The sequence below is a fragment of the Clupea harengus genome, chromosome 9 (assembly GCF_900700415.2).
Source record: "Clupea harengus chromosome 9, Ch_v2.0.2, whole genome shotgun sequence".
NCBI lineage: Eukaryota > Metazoa > Chordata > Actinopteri > Clupeiformes > Clupeidae > Clupea > Clupea harengus.
The window spans coordinates 11,785,710-11,803,291 of NC_045160.1; the positions used below are offsets into that span (position 1 = coordinate 11,785,710).

General features: G+C 45.7%; 2 protein-coding genes across 3 annotated transcripts in view; both read right to left on the reverse strand.

The window, feature by feature from the left end:
* The window catches only part of caln1 (calneuron 1), a 50,850-nt gene extending 42,512 nt beyond the window's left edge, over positions 1–8,338 (reverse strand). Inside the window, exon 1 of the mRNA XM_031573437.2 lies at positions 6,736–8,338. Coding sequence (XP_031429297.1) covers positions 6,736–6,896 — 161 coding nt within the window. The 5' untranslated portion in view covers positions 6,897–8,338. The remainder of the gene's footprint in view (positions 1–6,735) is intronic.
* Positions 8,339–8,425: 87 nt separating this feature from the next.
* Positions 8,426–17,582, reverse strand: part of tyw1 (tRNA-yW synthesizing protein 1 homolog (S. cerevisiae)) — a 66,515-nt gene continuing 57,358 nt past the window's right edge. For both annotated transcript variants that reach the window (XM_031573424.2, XM_042708709.1), the window contains one exon: positions 8,426–10,485. In XM_031573424.2, coding sequence (XP_031429284.1) covers positions 10,264–10,485 — 222 coding nt within the window. In that variant the 3' untranslated portion in view covers positions 8,426–10,263. The remainder of the gene's footprint in view (positions 10,486–17,582) is intronic.

Sequence of the window (17,582 nt, forward strand, 5' to 3'; positions counted from 1 at the left end):
TGCTGCAGTGCTAAGACTTTTAAGTAGTGAACTCCTCTATTTTTACAATCAAGGCACACCCAAAAGCATGGTTAGATATCCAATTATCTTATTTTGTGCCACTGGGTGTTTTTAGTGAAAACAAGACTTTATATTTAATGGGCTTGATGTTCTAATCTGATTTCTAATTTCCAATATTTATATCTAAACTACTGATGAGGTCTGTTATCCCATCTAATTTCAGGGATGAGTTGTATCTCAAACCGCAACCTAAACATAACATTGACCAAAACATTGCGCTGTAATCTATGGGGAATTTGACATGCTCTATGTGAAGAGGTCCCTCTTATCTTTAATCAGCGAGGCAACACGGATCTAGGCTAATGCCTCTCCAGTGGCTGGTATACAAAAAGAGGTCTCTCCTGAAAAGCCATCCCTTTCTCAGCACATTACAATCACTCTTACTTTAAAAAGCTGTCCATTAGGATTGGGAGCACCGAGCGGGAGGGTGCCAGCATCCAACCCGACTGAAAGTCTGCTAAGAGATGATTAGGAATATGTGTGTGTGTGTGTGTGTGTGTGTGTGTGTGTGTGTGTGTGTGTGGTGGGACAACAACAACAACAACAACAACAACAACAAGAAATTACAGCATTCAGCATCAAAGCAGTCCTCAGCCTCCCCCATCTACAGAAGCTCTGGCTCTGCTTGTGGATCCAGAGGATCCCCTGGTTAAGTAGCAGCATGTAGTGCACAGGCAACAACCCACAGAACAGCCCAGGCCCTGACCTGCCACTGAATACAGCCAGACTTCTTCTTCTACAACCCAAATGTTAAGGTCAAAAACTAGCTTATACCAAGCCTATTTATCAGGGGTTGGAAATAGAAAACTAGATATAAATTAAGCCTGCATCCCTTCTCATTTACATGAGCCAAAGACATAGTGGATATTATAGCGGAAGGGCAAGGTGAATTAAACCTTAATTGGGACAACTGAGAGATACCAACAGATACAATGGCAGCGTGGTATGCTGTATGTGGATGGTGTTAACAAAGAAGTTCACCCATACTGTACATAAGGGGCTTAGTCAATTCACAGTTTATCAGGAACATTGTGAACACATACAGTAACCTATGGGGAGAGAGAGGGACAGAGAGAGAGGTAGAAAAAAGGAAAGAGAGAGAGAGAGAGAGAGAGAACAGCACTGTGATATTATAAAGTGATAATTAGAATCCCCCTCACATGCTTGGGCATGCTGACTCACAGGCTGAGTCACAGACTCTCTGGAGTTTCATGGGATTTTCAGAAGACAACCTGAGTCAGGAGAGTCGCAGCGCTTTCGCCGAAATTGAAGTGAGACCCTGAACATCTCCAGCAACAGCTGAGTCTGCTCACAGAGTTCTTCAGAGAAAGAGAGTAAGAGAGACCATCCCTTAGGGAACTGTTAGGAATCTTGAGAGCTGCTATATGAAAGCTCTGAGGATTACACCTGGGCAAAAGAACTCCCGAATGAAGAGATTTGCCTCAGTGAATCTGACACGTGTTCCCAAAAGTTCCCAGTTCTCATATCGTTTTCCTGTTGCTCATGGGGTTAATGTAGTTCATTTGTAGTCTACTGGTTATGCTATGATATTAAATTGCATGGCGCCTTGCAAGGTCATCCCAGGCTGTACTGCATGGCTGACAGAAGTGTAATAATAGAATTGTGGGTTGTTTTGGTGATGAGCTGTGGTGAGTTTGCACTAAAATGCCTTGTGGGTCAGTGAGTGAGATGACTTCGGCGGTTGAGCGATGAGATCAAAATGAGACTCATCTATTCTCATTAGGAATGTAGGACAACTCCCTTCACATCCTCCACATTCAGGTACCTCTGGCAGCCCACACTCAGGACCAATGTCAGGGCCTCACACAACAAAAACTCTAAACTTTCCAGAAAAACTGACAGAGATGGAGTATCAGAGTCATTATCCAGGGGTGCCACTGAGCATTCTGGTGGCTGGATTAGCATATGGAATGTAATTTGATCAATTAGATTATGATGTAAGAAAAAAAAGAACCTGGGTTAAATTAGTACCAAGCTCTCCCAGCTGCCCATCAATCTGATTGTCTGTGTTTCCAGCTGAGCCAAACTCAATTACAAAAAGGACAACAGAGACAATGTCACATTGAGCCTCCACCGCCATGCAGACAAAACACATTTCGCAATGAAAACACGCCGCAGAAATACATTACAGTCCAGTGCAACAAGGTGGAGAAGAGAATCTGTCACCTAGAGTGCAGTTAATCTGATAAGGCATTATGAGGAGAGGGTAGAAGGGTAATGACTCGCACCACAGGAGAAAGCTGTGAGGCCCTGTAGCGCAGGACAGGGAATCAACGCCACTCGGAGCATCGGACACGCACACACACATACACACAAGCCCACACACACATACACACACACACACACACGCACACCGCAAGGAAGATGTATAACGAGCAGGGGCCCGACTGGGCTCTCCATGAGGCAGCACCTGTATTGGTAAACAACCATCTTATCAGTATACACTATGAAATAACACACATACAATATATATATAGATGGATAGATAAACTGATATATAGATAGATAAACTGATAGATAGATAGATAGATGGATAGATAAACTGATAGAGAGCTAGATAAACTTATAGATAGATAGATAAACTGATAGATAGATAGACAAACACTAGCACTCAACAAGACTATTTACTTCCTCTTTGAAACATTGCCATGTCATGAACAGATCCCTCTAAGCTTGCAAACTGACAGTGTTTCAAAATGAGAGTGTCTATCTCCTATCAGGGTTGTTCTTTTTATACTCTACCCTTATTCTCCAGGAGATAAAAAAGGAAACTGATTGCATGTCAGCACTTGGCACAGTCTCTCTCCACGAGTGGAAAATGGACAGGATTCTGAGTGCAGAGTGAGCTCAGTTCAGAGTGAAGACAGCATCATTTCATTTGTTCCCGTTTAAGAACGGTGCAGAGTTTCAAGCGCAACCCACTCAGAATATGAAATGCATAATTACATGTGAAAATCACAAATGCCGTGTCAGGCACTCATACTCAGCCTGAAGTGGTCTAGGTAACAGTCCCTCCGGCAGGATCCCCCCCCCCCCCCGCCTCACCTGCAGCACCCCCATTCAGCTGCTTCAACACCAGGTGAACCCACGGACGTGTCAGACAGAAGGGACAACGAGCCCAGAGGGCCTGCAGGAGGCGACCTGACATGTGACTACCTGGCAGCGTGCATCGCAAGAACGCCTCCTGTCCTATCTCTGCTCCTGTCGGCTCAGCGCTGCCATGGCTTATGGCTCTAAGTTTATTCCTGGCTGTGCTTCCAGGCTGCCAGGCTCTTTCATGCAAGAGCCAACTGAACAAACGGCCCTATCCTGAGGCCCTGGACATTGCATCAGGACCCCCCCATGCACATACACACGCACACGCACACGCACCCACACACACACACACACACACACACACACACACACACACACACACACACACACACACACACACACACACAGACCAACCCCCTGGATAAAGCCTGTGGCCCTACAGGATGCTGGCTCTCAGCACTTCCAACACTGCCAGCCAGAACAACAGTGTTGGCCTGTAGCCTCGTTGCTTTGATTATCATCTGCAACTTCTGTCTTGTCCTGCCCTTTCCTCTAAAACCACACCATGAAATCCACACAGTTCCCCAACACCTAAAACTCACGGCCATGGGAGCGCTCAGCAATGGGTGATATCAGGAAAGCTTTGAGACAATTAAAATGCAGTGCGAGTCTGCCTGTGCATGCACAAGCATACAAATAAAAAATAAATTGCACAAGCTGCGAGGCAATAGTTCACTGCTCCCGTTTGCCACCTGCACCTCCTACAACTGTAAGCCACACAACCTGACATTCTTTCCTTTGGACGTGGGTGTCACTCAGGCTTTTAATAAAACCTCTGGCCTTCATGGGAAATGTTTACATTATTTTGGTGCACGGCTGTGGTTGATTCCACTATGAGAGCCTGCTGCTGCTACTAAACACCAAGATACAAAACACAAAGATCTCCAAAACAAAGGCACACATCATTATAACAACATCTGCTTCAGGGCAACAGGCAACCACAGCGGCACCAGGCCAAGACCCATGCAATGAACGTTTAATAGAGAACCCAAAACAAGCAACACAATTAGCAGATGTGAAATGACAACTCCAGGCCCACCTGTTCCTGTCATACACTGAGAAGCGAGACAGCTGATCTGTGACTTTTTCAGTTCCTTCAGATTCCACAGTAGTCTTTAAAGTTCATTACTTCATTAGCATGCAAATCCCTTGGCAGAAAAACATCAATGTGGCAGACAAACTATTCCTGTTGGGGCACCATACTTTACACTGCCTGACTTTACTGTCAGAGTTGTACAGACTCTGCTTTAATGTCACCCACAAGGCCAGCTGTGGTCATTATTAAACATTACTCCTCCACTCCCATTCTGCAGGTCACAGAGCCCTTATATCAGATAGCGTTCGACCATTACTAGCCCATAATGACAACAGGCTTTGGCAGACATAAGGCCACTGCCCTTGTGGGAGATTTATAGTTTAAAGATGTTTAGATAAAGCTGTGATGGAGTGGACCCCACTCAGAAACTCTCATTACAGTCCATCATTACGGAGATTGACTTACAATATACACTCTGCTCTCCACCCACGGTCCACAGTCCCTCCCCTGAACAAGTGGTATCACATTCTGTTAGGGGTCTCCGTTTCTGTCAGCTCTCTTAATTTGTGCTGGGTGGCTTCTGTCATTTCCTCTCTGGCAGAGGGCAGCTTTCAATTTGGCTCCATTTCCGTCAAAATCTGTTTGCTTGACAAAAAGCCCAGAGCCACTCTGTGTCATGCTCATATACACACACACACACACACACACACACACACACACACACACACACACACACACACACACACACACACACACACACACACACACACACACACACACACAAACACACAAACACACACACAAACATACACACAAACACACAAGCCCCATTAGCTGCTCACAGCTTCATGTGTGAGGGAAAGAAAATGGAGGGATTAAAAAGTCGTAGGAGTTTGACCGCGTGTAAATAGGAGGTACGTAAAGTCTCCGGCTCCACACACTAGGCTCTTCGTTGCCCAAACGCCCAACAGATGGAAGGAGACAGCACAAGGACCTGATCGCTGCCAGAACATCCCCACTATGTCTGCCCAGAAACAGGGCTGACTATGCCATCTGCAGGCACCATTACAGCACTCCCATATACACACACACACACACAGACACACACACATACACACACACACACACAGAGGCACCATCCACTTTGTTGAGCTCAGCCAACATCGTCATCAGCTGATCCACGAGTGCGGGAAGTCCTGCTGCTTGATTCTGCCACCAGGCTTCTCGAGTGCCAGTGAACTGTCGTGGAAATAGGCAGAGATGTCACTGTGCCCCCTCAGTCATAAGACAGGACTCCATTTTGAGACAGCAGTCTCTGGAGATAGAGGATTCAAACCACCACGCCATTCCTCCTCCAAACTTAATTTAGCAGATATATAATCGAATGGGTTAAGAGGAGAATAAGGTCCAGTCAGCGCGAAAACATCTGCAATATCACCCTTGAGTGCAATAACACATACAATGCAGTAAAGCTTCAATGGTTTTTGGAGGACTGAGGGATATCAAACATCCAATCAGATTTGAAATCCCTACGACACTTTGCTGCTCCCCTAGAGTGTTAGGAGGCTTGGGGGCAGCCAATCCAAAAATGTAATGAGCCTGGGATGATTTCATTTTCTTTCTGCCTTTGACAGGATAGCCAGGCGTCTGGTATATGACAGGGAGAGAGGGAGAGGGCTAGAGCAGCAAGCCCACTCTCCATATGTTTTCTGCGGTTCCTTTGTGTGGAGAAGCAGTCCGTGGATGTGAGGTCTCTCTGGTGTTGGCTAGTAGGCAGACCCATCAGAGGAGGGGATGGGATCTGAAGTCCGGGTGGACTTAATGAGGCTGGCTGCTCCGCTCGTGACCGAGGCTCCTGTTCCACCGGCCAAGTGCAGAGGACTGCGCTAGCAAACTGCCTCTGAAGGGAGACATGAAATTAAATAGCCGCAGGGGCTACTGAAGCAGCGAATAGAATAGTACAGAGACGCTCCAGAAAAGCTAATATGGTCCCTCTACCATATGTGCTACAAGTCTAATGGGGATTCTGGTGAAATTATTTTTGGCATCTTGATGTTGAGGATAATATAAAATGATTTACTTTAAATGTAATGGATATCCACATGCAGAACAATCGTTTCACTGTGGGTATACACAGAGAGCAATACTGCTGGCATTTGTGTTTCACATCCATCAGAGCCTGTTCAACAGTGGCATTGATGCAATGACCAAAGCTAGAGCCAGTGACATGTTCTCTGTAACTATGGTGACGACTGTTGGTGGATCAATGAACACAAAGCGAGCCATAGCTTAAAGCTTTAACAGCCAGAAAAACAAACAAAATCACAGTTATCCACATTTGATACGGCAAATACAAGGAATGCAAAGTCCTTCTAGCGTGGTTACCAGGCAACGCACAATGTAAATTCTAAGCTATGCTGAAGAAACCATACCACAGAAAAACACAGATGTTACATAAACAAATGATTTGTTTCCACTGACTGAACCTGATTGAAAATGTTACTGACTCACAGCAGACTTACCTGTCAGGGACGGGCTGAATGAGGCAAGGTGTTTTCTTTTCCTGGTGGACGACAGCCAAACAAGCGAGGTGTGGCTGCTCCAGTGGAAGGGTCAAGGCTCTAGTGTTTTCCTTTGCCAAACATTTATTATCGCACACACAAGCTATGCTCCAGGGACACATACATCATTAACACTGTAAGGCAAGGCATAGAAAAGCACAATGATGAGGATCTAGCCCATTGTCCCTTCCTTGTATGTCTAGCAGGGCTCTTGACTGGAGGAGAAAGGCTTGCAACTGAATATTCTCTCTGAAATTCTGTTGATGAATTTTTAGCTCTAGGTGGGTGGACAGGCTTTGGGCTGGAAAGGGGTGTCAAGGAAATGCATATAGCAAGATGTATGTTCAGACCGAAAAGCACGAGGACATATTCTGATCTGCTTTGAGTGGCTGAATTTGAGGGGTTTTGACTGTGATGTATAGGTCAGATTAAGGCTGCTGCTATTCACAGACTATAAGATAGAATAAGCCCAGACTGGCGGCTTCAAATGTCGGAACAGATCCTTCCCTTAACCTGCATTAGACAAACATACAACCACACTGTCACCCGAGATCATTACCAGCCTTATTTTCTTTTCAGTGTAAGTAAGAAAGTCCCTGCCAGCCCCAGGATGGAGTTGTTACTACTGTGCACGGATAAAAACCCAACAGACAAATAAAAACCTTAATTAAGACCTTTTTGTTTTAAAAAGTAGAGAAAATAACTGCTGTTTTTTTATCCGTCAGTCCAACCCAGATGACAATAACCCAATTAAGCTGTTATAAAAATGTCTTTATTTCCTACATACGGGCTGCATATTTTGGGGTGAAGAGCTCTCTAGGGGAGCCAGGCATTGATTAAAAAGTGTGTAAAAGACAAAGGAGCACATTAGCCTAGATCAGGCCGACTCGAACCGGAGCAGATAGGCTCCTTTCATTTGCAGACAAAAGGGTCCATCCAAAATCGATAGTGTTCTGTCACCTATCACGGAGACATATCTTTCTTGGTGTCAGTAAATGTGCCAGTCTTACCCCCAGAGAAGCATCGAAACGGTGAGATAGATAACATGGCATGAATAGCAAGCAGGGCACAAGCTCCTGGAAACGGAAGCAGAACACCATCGGCACTCGGAATGACATCGCTTGAGAGCCACAGGGGAACGTGCACAGAATGATAGTAAGCATAACAGATGTTACTCCTGTTTCTTTTCACCACCGTGCCCTAGGTTGGCAGAGCAGGGTGGCAAAATGGTGCCAAAGTCAACAGTTCAGGTATCCCTGGGAATGCCAAAGAGCATGTGCACCCTTCCCAGGCTAAGCATACTAACATTACTCAACGAATGACCCTCTAGGGCATCTTTCCTCACTTGACTGTTAAATAGCTCTGTATACAGTTGAAGTGCTGCTTCAAGTGGAATGTACTCTTCTGAAAGTTAATTAGAAGCTCTTCCCTCCTTCCTGAGTGGGATAGCTACAGTGTGTTCAGTGGTGTGAAGTAAATTCTCCACTTTAAGTATACTCAGCCCTCAGAAAGGCAGTGAAATGGTTATGTAAAGTACATTTCAATCTTTCTTATTTAAATGTAGTTTACTGCTGTGCGAAAACCCCCAGAAAAGTTACACACATGTAGGGCATGGAGCGAAGAGAATCAGTGTGATGCTCAACAGACACGGTCATCAATTACATCTTTAATGTAAATTTCACAAATCAATCAGTGAATGAAAAACTGTAGGCAAGCAAAGACAACGACATCTTGCATCTCAAAACTAAAACTATTATATTTGACAGCAGACTGGGGTTGGGCAGTGGCTCACGCTGCTGCGTGGTGGAGGAGCGAAGCGGACGCAGGGGACGCGGCCCTCCTATCAGTTGGATGCAAATGAGGCCTATTAGCTCCGCCTGCCTGCGGCACCCTCCCCGCTCTCGAGGAGCTCGGCGGCTGCAGCTGCAGCAGCGGTGGTGTTCCGGAGAGCAGGTCAGGCGGGTAATTAGAGCCGAAAACGGGCGGAGACGAGCCGCTGACCTGTCGGCGGCCCCTGCAGCCATCTCTGACTGACGCGCGGAAAACACGCCGAGCTGCCAGAGAGGTTCGGCATGGAAAGCCTGTACAAAAAAAAAGTGCAAACATCCACAGAAAGTAACTTGGGTTGGCTGCGCCGAAAAGTTCCTTGTGCCCGTCAGGAAACTGTCATCTCAAGCACTCTCGAGCACAGCGAGCCGAAATCTCAAGCTGGTGAAATTGTACATTTCTCCACACTATAGCATATTCATTTCTCAAGAAATGTCAATCTCAGCCAGGCATTCAGAGCACAGAGCTTGTTTTAGGGGGGGGGATGCTCCCAGAATTCACAAGACTTAATTTACCTGAGGGAACTGACATGATCAAGTTATGACACTCCCGATGTGACATTTGTGGAGAGTAGGGGCAATTAACATTCTGCATTATCTACATTAAATATTTGGAATGTAATCTGACTAAACCACAAGCTGACGTTGTCACAGATATAGTGCTGTGTGGGACAATAACTTTCGACAATGTTTGGTTTTCTGAACCACATACATTAACTCCCCAGGAGACTTGGGTTTCTCTTGGGCCGTACAATATTGATTTTGGACTTACTACATTAAGCATTCTTACGTGGAATTCAAACTACTCTTGAGTGTGCAATGGTAAAGACAGCTCATGAGTGAATATGTGCTATTATTCAAGAACGCCTAAAATATGGAATGATCACAGTGAAAGGGGAAGAATCAAGAATCTTCTCGGGACAAGACAGCTTATAACAGCATAACATTTTAAGCTACAGGGAGCGAAAAAATAATAAAAAAAAAAACAAAAGAAGAAAGACTGGCTCTTTTAGGACATACCAACGAGAATGACTCAAGTAAAAAGGAAACACAAACAAAAAATAAGAGAAAAAAGAAAACTCCAATAAAAATCTACAATACAAAGAAGAGAAGTAGATAAAATCAGAAGATCAGAAAAAGACGGCGAAACACATGGCTCTTTAAATGTGCGCTGTAAAGCTCAACCCAACTCAGCAAATACCAGCTGTACGGCAGTACGGGGGTGTTTGAACATGGACTAGCAGCCCCATCTTTGCCACACGGCATATTTGATAATTGTTCTGCCTAACAAGCACCTATCATTGTGCTTTAGTGTTGGGTTACCCAGTGAATCCTGATAGCATGAAGTCTTCATAAAAAGATGATTCGGCATGGACGTCAACAACTGAAAGAGAATAATGAACTACTGTCCAAATAAAGGGACAGTCCTCCTCACTATGCAAATGTCACTCGATGAGAAACGTCAGTTCCTGTGTCAACTAGTCTCATCATGAAGAGTGGCTGTTAAATCAGTGTTTTATGTTCATGGCGACATCTGGCTCAAGCAGAGTGTCTGGAATCTGACAGAGGCTTCCTCAAAAGAAAAAAGAAAAAAGAGTTAGCGCCTAAAAGCCTCCCGATTCGTGATGGGAGAGTCGTGCAAGGTGTGCGGGGCTCTTCTGCGTCAGCAGCCCGAGATGTCTTTGGTCTTGTTCTTCCGCTGGAAGCGAGTGTCCGAGGGGTCGAAGCCTCTCTCGCTGCCGCCGAACTGGGCCCAGCTGGGCGTCTTGGCCATGTAGTCCGAGGCGGAGAAGGTTCTGGCGCCGCCACTCTCCTCGTGGGCCTGGACCAGCTCTTGGAAGCGGTCGTAGTCGATCCACGTCCACCACTCCCCGTCAACTTTGAACTGAGAGGAGAAAGGACAGGGGGGAGAGAGAGATAGACAGCAGGTGAGCGATAGCTCTCTGAGTGATTAATCACAGTGGGCCCCGGTCAGCTCCCTGAGGGGTGGCGGAGCTGACAGCGGCATCAGTTAGGTGATGCAAGCCAGGGGAGCGCATCAAATCCTAATTTAGTTCCCCTCGCTGTCAGACGGCCTCTGTCAAAATGTTTACGAGAGGGGGTCAGCGCTGGTCCTCGCCCCACACCCCCGGCTGCATTTGTCACCCCTGACTGGGAATAAATAAGGGAGCTGAACAACCTGAGGATTCAAAGCATGGATTCAAGGAATGCAAATGATGATGCAATCCAGGGTCAGAATAAGGGCATGGGCCTAAAATGCCACGAGCCTATATTATCAAATGTTAAATGTTGGGGCACTGAATGCCACTGTAATGTACTATTTTCCTCTCTCTGACATGTAAGACATTTCTTAATACCATCTGTTATATGGAGAGGCCATAAAATATGGTTTACTTTTCGCTATGCCATTGAAGTGGTATTTGTTGTCCCAATACGAAGTGTCAAAATGTTTTAAAGATACAGTTTAACAGTTTCAAAGCGACAGTTTAACAGTTTTTAGTTGTTTTGACTGATTTAACCGATCTGAGCTATTTTTTAATTGCACTGCATAAGTAATCATTTGAATGGCCTGATTTAATTAAAAAGTGATGACATGCTGCCTTCATTGCCTGCTGTGCGCTACAAGCTGTTTGCTGCACATGGATAGGAACATGCCCTTGAAAATAAACACCAAAGAAGGTGAAAACTGTCCCCTGATAAAACCAGATCATTTCTGAGACAGATCTAGTGTAAGCTTTGCCTCACAGCACAAGAACAAGGATGACAGGTAGAAGTATGTTTGACTGTGAAGTGAAGACAAACTATTATATCGATTTAGTCTGTTTTTACAACACCTGTTGACAGTCTATTGCACAGGGGGGTTCTTTCCTACTAAGTGCAAAGGCTCTCAAAAGAAAATAATCAAACTTGCTTTCCTCATGTTTATATGCCCAAGAGTGGCTTGCTGCACTTGCTCGTCTGGACCTACTTGTGTGCTTCAAAGGCTGCCTGAGCTCATCTCCTTCAAAGGCTGCCTGAGCTCATGTCCTTCTTCATCCATCACAGCCGTCTCTGCTCATCCATTTTCATCGCAAACAATGCTGCACCAAGCATGGGGTGCAAGTGTGTGTGTGTTTGGGGGAGAGGGCGAGCCAGGAGTTAGTTGTGCTGATTGCATTTCACACCACACAAGTGTAGAAAGATGCCTGCAATCCATCCTGGGCTGTTGCGATGCAATCAGCTGCAGGCGTGGAGTCTCTGTCTTTGCGTCTTTCTCTCTCTCTCTCTCTCTCTCTCTCTCTCTCTCTCTCTCTCTCTCTCTCTCTCTCTCTCTCTCTCTCTCTCTCTCTCTCTCTCTCTCTCTCTCTCTCTCTCTCTCTCTCTCTCTCTCTCTCTCTCTCTCTCTCTCTCTCTCTCTGCCTCTCTCTCTCTCTCTCTGTCTTTGTCTTTGTCTTTGCCTCTCTCTCTCTCTCTCTCTCTCTCTCTCTCTCTCTCTTTTTGTCTCTCTTTCGATGCAGTAGTCCCACTCCTCCTTCTCTTTCTCTCCAGACATAATCAACTCCCCCGTGTAAATGTGGGGCCTGGATTACATGCTTTATGCCATTCCAGAGGCGGCACACCTCCAGTGCTTGCTTGCCTTCCCTTGTAGCATACAGCGTGCGCACGCACACTCTCTGCTGCAGTATTTGCACAGTGCCTTTCTGTGAGTCAGGAATAAACAGATTTAAGCAACTGCTCTTGGGTCTACTCCAAAGCCAGCGGACCCAAAAAAGAAAAAACACCTTGAAGTAAAAGGTCAAGGGAAGAAAATATAAGAACATGACCCTGCTCTTGGAGTACAGATGACACCATCTTTTGCTGCATATATCACTTAAAATGTCTTAGACACAGTTAGAGAATCCCAACTGCCAATGGACCTTTATTGCCATGCTATTCCCTCCTGACCATGAATGCATCACCCCGGAAATTTCCCAGGGCCTCCTCCTCTCATCTTCCTCCAGCTATTGTGCAAAGCCGAGGATTGTTTTCATCCCCTCCGCCCTGCTATCTCTTCCCTCCCGCTCACCTGGAGCTTCTGAAGGAGTCAGGGCTCGGGGCGCTATCTCTCTGGCTCGTCGGGCGAAGCCTTAAGCTGACAGATCCCCTCTGGGGGAACCCGTCTCTTAAGCCCTCATGTTTTCATTACTGCTTCATTGGGTGGTGTGAATCCCCCCCCCCCCCCTTCACCGCTCCACCCCTTGTCTTTCTGAGGCTAGTTCAGGATAAACAGCCGTCCATCAGAGAGGGGGGGGGGGTGTTGTCTCAGGGGAGAGGGCTTCTTCCCCCGCATTAAGCCTGATTCATACTTCAGCGTTTTCAGAGAAACGCACAGATACGCAAACTTTTTCACCCCTTGCAAGCCCCTTGCAAGCCCCTTGCAAGCTTTTTCACATCTTGCGTGCGTCGACCCATTTTTCTATCCACGCGTCAAAAATCTACACAAGCCTACACAAGCCTGCAAGGCTGTGATTGGTCTGCTGGTCTGATGACTACATCCTTTCTGGAGTCTCACATTTCCGGTTTTCATAGCATAATACCGCCATTTTTAAAAGCCAAGTTAAACCCAAGAAGAATTTGAATCATGAATAAACAAGAATAGTGTGTGTCCGATGAGCACATTTACAACCCCTCCTTAAACACGTATAAGGACGTTCAAATGACCGCAAATTCATGGGAATAGGCTACTATCCCATTTGCAGGAGACTGCACTTGCACAACAATCGGGGCATATTTGTCAAACGCCGTAAAAGATACTGCTCTGATCTATTCCCATTCCATACTCAATATTCTGTTTAGATCAAAGGTTTGTTTCGACATACCGTGATATTTCAGATGATAGAACAGTTGAAATGAATGCATGAATCGGAGGATTAAAGATGAGACGTGAAGGGTGTCCACAAATCCACATAAATTGCAACATACTACCTTCTCAGAGGCTATTGTCCGACGATAGTTATGTGGTATGCCACTGTGTTGACATACAACTTTAACTGTGATGTGTTTTATGTTTCATTTCGCAACTTATTTACTGTATAATCAACGATAGCAGGTGCCCGTTTGTAAACATTCCACATTTCATTTGCTTAAAACACACAGCAGTAGGCTACCGTCAAATCAGCTGTCACTCGGCTATTACCTGACCAATACCTTTCAAACTTGGTAATAGTATTCACAACTAATGTGTCCTTCATTCTATCAAATATGATAAAGTTTGGTATTGCACTCGTGAGGCAAGCGTGAGTAGAGTTGTGTTCGGTTATCTGGCGCTCTCTGTCTTTCTCTGCCACATCCACCCTGTAGGAGCAAGACCATTATATCCTACAACACTGTATTAACATTAGATGGGGGACCGGGATGAAAATGTGACCTGGAATCATAGTGCGAACATTTTGATTGACGTCGGCGAATTAATTGCAGCGGGACAACTTACCGGACTTTTACCGGAGCAGGAAAGTGGGTGAAAGGCCAATATTGACGTTAGGATACACACGAAATACAAAGGTTGGCGATTCAGTAGGCTACAAGTGGCAAAAAAGACAGCTGATCCACCAAAAAAATCAACCTAAAAGAAAATTGACATGCTTGGTTGGTCAGTAATCAGTATAGAGAGGGCAGATAACCGCTTGCCTCACGGGTGCAATAACATATGCCGTTTAATCATATTAGGTAGAATGAAGGACAAATTAGTTGTGAATATCACCGAGTTTGAAAGGTAGCCTATTGGTCAGGTAATAGAGTGACAGCTGATTTTCTTTCTGATTTGACAGTAGCCTACATCCAATGTGGAATATTTACAAACGGGCACCTGCTGTCTTGGATTATACAGTAAATAAGTTGCGAAATGAAACAAAAACACATCACAGTTAAAGTTGTATTAGGTAGTATTGATTGATATGAATGGATGACATGAAGTGGCGAAAAATGAATATGAAAGTATTTGTTCGGTGAATTAGCGCGCGTTCTCTCCAAACAGACGCAGTAAACGTTTTTTGAATGTCATCCTCTGAGAATGTAGTATGTTGCAATTTATGTGATTTCTTTGCAGATACATAAATGGTTCCCCAAGGGTTGTGCGTGTTGCAAAGCAATTCAACGCCAGAACTGTAGGTTTTATTTTGAGTGAAGTAAGCATATTTATTGCAGCGGGACAAAGGCAAAAAACGTACCGGAGCATGAAAGTGTAGTGGGCGAAAAGCTTGATGTTATGAATACATGTGTGAATACATCTTTTAATGACGGCCACAGCGCTTTAAAACGGCATGTTTAAAAGTTAAATTATTCGAAGGTGAAAGATAGAAGGCGAGAGAATCGCCAGGTGTACCTGTGAAGTGGAGTTAACTTGCGGCCCACACCATTGTATTACAAACACACATAGCCTACATAATGAGAAGGTACACCTGGCGATTCTCTCGCCTTTTATCTTTCACTTTTGTATGTAACTTATGAAAACACGTCGTTTTAAAGCGCTGTGGCTGTCCTTAAAATATGTGTCAATAAACGAACTTCTACATCATGTGAATCAGACATGTTGACTTCACTTCTAATTAAGATATTTTAAATATGAAATGTTCAATGCCTTATCGTGCTGATGGCTGGCCTGAGCCCTAGTATGATTTCTAAATATTTGTTGAAGACGGCCTGGCTGGTCGGGTCCAGTTGGAAGAGGTGAGGAGATATGAACATTTTTACAACCCCAATGTTCTCGGTTGCCATCATTCACTGTGTGTGTGGACAACAAGACCTGGTAGCCTAAATAAACAAACCAACGACTTCCACACACAAAGACGTCGTTCTCTAGGTCGTCTTTCGACAAAAAACGTTACTCCACCTATTGTTCTGGCGGTGAATTGCTTTGCAACACGCGCAACCCTTTTAGGAACCATGAATTGAAACGACTATTATTTACACAACAATTACACAACAATTTACACAACCACAGCCGCTGTTGCAGAAGTATGCGCCCGCCTTTAGGCTGGGAGAGTGCGGAGTCCTTGTCTCACCGTCTGTCTTTCATCTCATGTAGAGCCCAATCACCATCAGCAGTCTCCCATATAAGCATAGGGGTCCACCCCTGGACTAGTGGCAATCTATGGTGAAGGCTGTGGGGAAATAAAGAGCACGGCTGCACCAGGAGAGAGAAGCCCAGCTGTCTCAATATTTACCCTCAATCCACAAGCGGAACCTGCGTCACTGCCACCTTAGAGGGCGCCTCGGGAATCAAACGCCATTAATGGTCTTTCAATTATTCTTTATCGTATTTTAAATACACGTAAGAGGGAAACAATGGAATACAGGGAGAAAAATACTGACCTAGAGAAGAGGACAAGCAGAAATACCTTTGAACTTTGTTCAGTGTGTTTTTAATTCTCTCACGAGGGCTACAGTCGGCATGCGCTGTGATTTTTAAAGTGCCAGCTCATCTGCAGACTCTGTAAAAAGCTCCAGCGCTCATAACGTTTAAATACCGCCTCCTTTATGAATTATTCAATAATCACAAAAGGCAAGGCCATGTGCACAGCCAGCACTGGGACAGACAATGGCCCGTTAAATCACTTTATTTCATTACAGGACTGTTAAAACAGCAGAATCCAGGCAGAAGATTTAAACCCTTGTTTACCGCTAGCTTAAAGGGCCACGGCGCTATCCCCGCTATAAAAATCTACCTTCGAGGGCAAGAGAAAAAACGAGAATGGGGATAGATACGGTTTATCTCTGACAAAAACGTAGAGGGGCGAATGCTGGTAGAGCAGACCAACACAAACACGGCTTACAAAGCCTATAAAGCAAATGAACGAGTGTCTTAACGAGTGTCAGGGGCCGCTGGAGGAGGGGCTCATGGGATACAGAATGGGAAGAAAAAAAGGGATGGATTGAAAGAGTTGAGGGAGGGGAGGCACAAAATCAATGTGATGAATTACTGACTTTGGCCTTCCCAGCTTCTGCGTGAGAAATGGCAGCGTATTAAGGGAACAATTGCTTTTTCAGCAGCGCCGGAGAGCCAGGGCCACTGTGCTATGCGTTACGCAGGAGCTGAGCGGCGCTCCGGACGGCCCGCGGTCTGAGCCGCGCCACTGAGGGAACGGAGAGGCGGGTCTCTTCTCTTCTCTCCATCGTTCTCCAGCCCTGCATCCGTCTCAGTCTCCCTTTCTGCTCTCACGGCCTGAGCGGCGAGCTGCCTGTGGAGCCAATGGAGCAGCGGGGGGGCACCTGTGTGGGCTTCAGCTGTGGAGAGGAGGGAGGGAGGGAGGGAGGGAGGGAGGGAGGGAGGGAGGTCTGTCTGTCTGTCTGTCTCTTTCTTTCTTTCTCTCTCTTTCTTTCTCTCTCTCTCTCTCTCTCTCTCGCTGGCTCACTCTCTCAGCAGAGCTTCATCTGACCCATTCACCCATTCTGACACACATACACCAGCCCCTCCACAGCTTATTAATACGAATAATAGAACCCAGCCACGGGAGGCAGGGGGAATGCTACTCTATTTACATGTAAACAAGATTAGGATGTAAACCTATTGAAAAACACATGAACACACGAGGTACTGCTTCATTGTTATGCACCAACGTCGATTCGGTGCATGCATAATTAAAAACTGCAGTAAACACGGCAAGCGCCTAATGCCAGCGTTGGATGTGTGTTCTCTTAAGCTGCCCGTACTGCAGGTGAGCCCAGGTGTCCTCTTACTCTCAGACAGCTGGTCTGCTAGAGGAGGAGGCATATCACCCACTTTTCAGTTTACCTTCCAGTGACGCACGGCGCGCGCCCAGGTCCTCTACCCCCCAATCACAATAATGAGTGTCTATATTCAGCATGACGCCTGGGCTCTATGAGCGGTGAGTGAGTGAGAGGAGGTGGGCTGCATCACAGGGAGGGGGGAATGACTTCGGCTGGTGTCTAGGAAAAGATAAGGGGCGTAGGGCAATGACATGCTACCAAGTATAGCTAATAAGGATCGAGCTGGGCCAAAGTAGT